Source organism: Sphaeramia orbicularis, chromosome 22 (assembly GCF_902148855.1).
Source record: "Sphaeramia orbicularis chromosome 22, fSphaOr1.1, whole genome shotgun sequence".
In the NCBI taxonomy this organism is placed as follows: Eukaryota; Metazoa; Chordata; class Actinopteri; order Kurtiformes; family Apogonidae; genus Sphaeramia; species Sphaeramia orbicularis.
In genome coordinates, this window is record NC_043978.1 from 21,024,959 (window position 1) to 21,030,958 (window position 6,000).

General features: G+C 40.0%; 1 protein-coding gene across 1 annotated transcript in view; it reads left to right on the forward strand.

Moving 5' to 3' along the window:
• Nucleotides 1–5,798, forward strand: part of itpka (inositol-trisphosphate 3-kinase A) — a 37,005-nt gene extending 31,207 nt beyond the window's left edge. The window contains exons 6-7 of the mRNA XM_030126801.1: nt 2,777–2,848; nt 4,811–5,798. Of these exons, the coding sequence (XP_029982661.1) occupies nt 2,777–2,848; nt 4,811–5,068 (330 nt within the window). The 3' untranslated portion in view covers nt 5,069–5,798. The remainder of the gene's footprint in view (nt 1–2,776; nt 2,849–4,810) is intronic.
• The last annotated feature ends 202 nt before the right edge of the window (nt 5,799–6,000 follow it).

Consider the following 6,000-nt stretch of genomic DNA (forward strand, 5'->3'; position numbering starts at 1 on the left):
TGCAATACTGTCGACAGTGCCCCAATCCACCTGTTGTTCTCATGTTCCATCCTTCCCTTACTCATGAATACGACCCCAAGATACTTAAACTTCTCCACTCGGGGTAGCAACTTTCCCCCAACCCAGAGAGGGCACTCCATCCTTTTGACTGTGGACCATGGCCTCGGACTTGGAGGGGCTTATCTTCAGCCCAGCTGCTTCACATTTGGCAGCGAACCATCCCAGGTCAAGCTGGAGGGCCGAGCTTGATGAGGCCAACAAGACCACATCATCTGCAAAAAGCAGAGATGTGATCTTGAGGTCCCCAAACCAGACCTCCTCCTCCTCCTGGCTGCACCTAAAAAATTCAGTCCATAAAGATTCTGAACAGAATTGGTGACAAAGGGCAGACCTGGTGGAGTCCAGCCCACCTCGAGACCGAATCTAACTTCCTACCAGTAATGTGGACTAAGCTCTTGCTCTGGTTGTACAAGGATCTAAAGGGCTGTAGCAGCAGGCCATGGACCCCATACTCCCGTAGTAACCCCCCCGGGGTACCCAGAGGGACACAGTCAAATGCCTTCTCCAAATCCACAAAACATGTTAATTGGATGAGAAAACCCCCATGAACCATCCAGGAGCCTGTAGAGGGTAAAGAGCTGGTATAGTGTTCCTGATCAGGTTGAAAACAACATTGTTCCTCCTGAATCCGGGGTTTGACTATCGGTCAGACTCTTCTCCAGTACCCTGGCATAGACCTTGCCAGGGAGGCTACAATAATTACTTTATCTGTCATAAGGACTAGGCTGGATATTAGCTTAGATAAAAATTCAGCGTATGGACCAGGAGCAGGGTACACTAAAACAAATGACATAGGCTGGAATGTTTTACAGGTTGGGTGAGAAAGACTAAGATCAAGACTTTCAAATGAGTTAATATTTGGCTTAAGTTTAGGATTTAATTGTAGAGCTCCTCCTCCTCCTCTGCCTGAGTGTGGAGGACTGTGATTATTAAGGTGACGAGGGGGAGGAGCTTCATTTAAGGACACATACTCATCCTCATGAAGCCAGGTCTCTGTTAAACAGAATCAATTTGATGGTATGATTAAAGTTTAATTTATTAGATTCCAAAACGTAGGATAAGATATTGATACCCTTTGTGCAAGCACGTACAAAAGTTCATTGGTGATTGTTAGAAGGTTGAAACACAACCAGGAGACTTGTGTCCAGCCCAGGCCCAACCCAAGGAGCAGGACGTCCCCCCAAGGGCAAGCGGGGGGGCCACACCATTAGTAGTGTTCCTCCGGATCATAGGGTGTTTTGGCCATTCACGCTATACACCCTTTCTGGAGACGGCCAGCTACAGGGTGATCAGCCCCCAGCTTGCATCCCGCGCCCAGCAGGGGCACCCCACCCCCCGAGCGAAGCCCGAGCCGACCACACACAGACCCCGACCCACTACTTGGGGACCCAAGTGGGGTCGTTCCTCTATGTCCAAATCCACTAGTATTAGTACAGTTTTGGATGTTACAGACCTAATGTTCAGGCCACATTTTATTTTCTGGTGCTTTTGAAGAGTAGTGTTCATTTATATTAGGTTTTTGAGTAAAGCCCTTTTCCTCATTAACTCAGCTATGTTAGATTTTGGTGGTAGGGGGACAGACAGATGGTCTCTATGGTGTTTACAGTTCTAGGTAACTGCATCCCGGTATCAACTCTAGGTCAAGGTTTTGGGCCCCCAATAAACCTGGCCAGATTTTTGGAAATGAGGGCAGCGCCACCCAAAGTGGGACATATGCCATCTCTCCTAATCAGACCTAGTTTTCCCCAAAATGTCTGCCTATTTTCAACAACATTATGTTGTTTGCTGGACACCACCTAGACAGCCAGTGTTTCAGTGAGGACATGTGACTAAACATGTAATCACTGGCCAGATTAGGAAGGGGACCGAAGAAAACTACGGAGTCTGACATATTTTAACGTACTGTGTAGACCCACAAAACCAAAGACTAAGTCATAACCAAATGAAGGGGGGGGGGGCAAAATAAATCAGAATGCAATGCTGGTGTTTTCATTTAAGGGCAATACAGGGAGATGAAAATGAAGCTGTTGACTCCTCAGAGGTCACAACCAAACTGAACAGTGAATTTCAACCTCCTTATATCCACATCCACCCAGAACAGTTACCCTCAGCTGTGGTGGAAACACAGGTGAATCCACTCACACCTGAACAACAGAACCTGAAGGCAGGATTTGTCTATATCTGTCCAGACTCTTACAATATATATTGTGAAGACTTTGCAGGAATTTAATAGAAGCGGAGGATTTCACAGAGACATCTGTTGTTGAATAATGGATTGACAAATGTTTTTCTTTTTTTTTTTTCAGAACATTGTGAGATCACATTGTTGCTTTCTTTCCTTTGTACATTTGTGTGAAGTTTTATCATAACCAGTTTATGAATATTTGATTTATTTCTAAAAGTATGTTTTGACCTTGACCCTTGAGAACCAAATCTTGATCAGTTCATTCTTGAGTCAGAGTGGATTTTTGTGGTAAATCAGAAGAAATTCTACTCAAAGATACCACACTCCCAGCAGGAACAGGACAGACGGGTGGATCACAATGATCAAACATTGCCTCTGTCTATAATTCTAATGTTAAAGTAAATATTGACATTTCTATGCTTGTATTGGAAGGTTTCTAGATAATGTATGTTCTCTATCTACATCCTGTTATTTTAAGCTGTAGGTACTTGTAGTTTGACGATGTGTCTTTCTCTGTCTTTATTCAAACAGAAGTCCTACTTGAACAGACTGGCAGAGGTCCGACAGGCCCTGAAGATGTCAGAGTTCTTCAAGCGACATGAGGTGATCAATGATATACACATCAACGCGGTTTTAGATATTATTAATATTACACACTATCAACATCAGAAGGAAATCACACACCAGACCAGATACCATACCTGTGTCTTATAATCTCCATGTGCTACATCAGCTGATCATTTACATTGTAGCTCTGTTAGCTTAGCTCTGTTTTCAGATAGAAAACAGCCACAATAAAACCACTAATTACCACAGTTTTCTGTATGGTCTGTGTTGTCAATAGCTGCACTAAAGATCTGTTTGGAATCATCCAAACAAGGTCAGAACAGTCACAGTTTAGTCTGAACCGTGGATCAACAAACAGCAAATTAGCAAAGATAATAACATCACAAAACCTCCTGAGACCCAGGGAAGTGAAAATTTTAGCTTTTTTACATTAAACAATTGTCATGAGAGGAAATTGCATAATGGAGCAGTTTTTTCAGATATATTCTTAAAATTATTTGTATTTATTTATTTATTTTTTAATTGAATGTCCTTTGCAATGGACAGCATTTAAAAAAAAAAAAAAAAAAAAAAAACTGAAACTTTTGTCCTCTAAAGAGGACAAAAATGCATTGGTGGGTCTCAGGAGGATAACAACTTTATACCTTCATTCCGGCTCTCATCACATTTGAGTCTATCATCACTACGTACAAACATACTCAGACCAAAACGTCTAAACCAGGGTTTTTCAATAATCGTATTTCTGAAGTCCATGACCTTCAAGAAAAATTATATAGGCTAAAAGAGTGTAGCAGTAAGATCTACTGACAGCTTATGGAAACCTGTATGTTATGTTTACATGTAACCCATAAAGACCCAAACCTCCTCTGGTGACCAAAGGCATCTACTGATCTAAAATGTTGAATAACTTCTGATCCACTAATCCTATCAATCCATGTAAATAATTGGTGTAAAATACAGTTTGTCATCTTTTCATGGTCATCAGATATGACCCATTTGGATGTTCAGAGGCTCCGTAGTGAACGTGGAAACACCGTGATCTTCTACAGCATTGATTCACCAGTAAAACCCATGGAGTTGGATTATTGACAATGTTTGGGGACGCTTGTTTTTATGTTCAGTTATTGATATCTTTGCTGAAAACGTGGCTTTTCTTGTCTTTTTTAATATAATAACCTTTGAATTGACAGAGTTTTCATGAACATCTAAATTAAATATAGTAAATTAACAAGCAGTGCCAGGCACAACAAACCCCGACCCTCGTACGTATTGTAGCTTATTTTGGCATCGATCCAGCTGATGTCATCATGTCTATGAATGTGGTGATGTCAGCATATCAACTGCCTCTATATATGTGCCAAGTTTGAAGTAAATTGAAACAAAATTGATGTTTTTATAGACATTTAAAATTTCGCCCTTTATAAGTAAATGGAGTAAAATAATTATAAAAATTCATAAAAATTTTGAACTTTGACCTACTTTTCCCAAAATGTAATCAGATCTATTCTGGGTCACTGGAAATCTATAAACTCAATTTGGTGTGAATTCAACCAATAGTTTTGTTGCTACAAACATTTGAAATTCCTCCCATTATAAGTAAATGGAGAAAAAAAAGATTATAAAAATTCATAAAAAAAATGGAACTTTGACCTACTTTTCCCAAAATGTAATCAGATTTATTCTGGGTCATTGGCAATGTATAAACCCAATTTGGTATGAATTCAACCAATAGTTTTGCTGCTAGAGTGTTAACTAACAAACAAACAAACCAAACCAAAAACAATTCCCCTTGCTTCCCCTTCAGGGGTGGGGCAAATATAGGAAAATACATGATTTACAGTGAAAAATGCAAAATACAGAGGGTAATATTATAATAAATGGTGATAAATACCTTAAGAAAGGTTGACCAGAGATAAAAATTCACTTAAGAACTGCCACAAAAGTAGCACTGGGTCTTTATGGGTTAAACACTCACTAAAACTCCTTCCTCTTCCATAGGTGATTGGCAGCTCCCTCCTCTTCATCCACGACCGCACAGGCAACGCTCAGGTCTGGATTATTGACTTTGGTAAGACAACAGCGTTACCAGAAGGTCAGATGTTACATCACGACATTCCCTGGCAGGAGGGAAACCGGGAGGACGGTTACCTGTGGGGACTGGAAAACCTGATCCATACGCTGGAGTCTGTCAACGTTCAGGAGACTGAAGAGGAAACCTGCTGCTCGAGTACCAAAGAAAACACCCAGATGACTTAAACAGATGGAAGAGAACAGCTCAAACTATTATAAAGGACACCACAAGAAGGCCTTTTAGGGAGGCTGTGAATGTTTATCAGTAAAGTCCGTAAGAGTGTTCTGACATGAGCTTTAAAAATGTATAAATAATGAGCAGATTCTGTGTGAAAGAAAGCATCATATTTAGTTCTAAAATCTTTGTACTGACACTGACAAAAAAACACAACAGACACTGAAAGAGAGAGAGAGGAGCCAGAAAACGTGTTACTAAACAATAGAGAAAAAAAAAAAGAACTGACACTAATTCAACTTCCTTCAAAAGGAGCAGAAGTGAAAGTGTGTGGATTCTGTTTTTCAGTTTGCGATGGATGGCATTTTACATGTGAAGGAAAAGCTCGTGAAATCATCAAACTGAAAGATGGAAAAGTGAGCAGTTACACAAGTATCAAAATGAGTCATATTTCATACCATGTTCAGCCTTGATTTTACACTCCTGAATGTAATATTGAAGGTTTGTGTTCAGTACAGACCAGGTCACATGACTACGGCAGTACTGCATCAGACTTAGAGCTTATTATCCATGTCACTATTATCACACTGGTTCCTTGTATGTCATTCCTTTAATTTTTCCTGTAATCAAACTTGTTATTCTGATTATTTTAATGCTCTTGGATAACTGATGACAATGTATTATGGACACTTCAGGTCAAATAAAAAAGTTTTCCACCTGGAGGAGGGGGTAAAATTTAGAGAAAACTGCAAATTTTCAAGTAACCTATTGGAAAAACATGAAAAAAAATCCGACTCCAGGTTTGAAATAAATGCAGGTTAAGTCTTTGAAAGGTGTGTGTTGTGTAGAGCTGCTGCATGTGTTCCCTGGAAGCTAAAATACACATCCTGGTCAAAATAAAATACAATTCCACACAGAATATTTAGATTAAATTGGGCTGAAT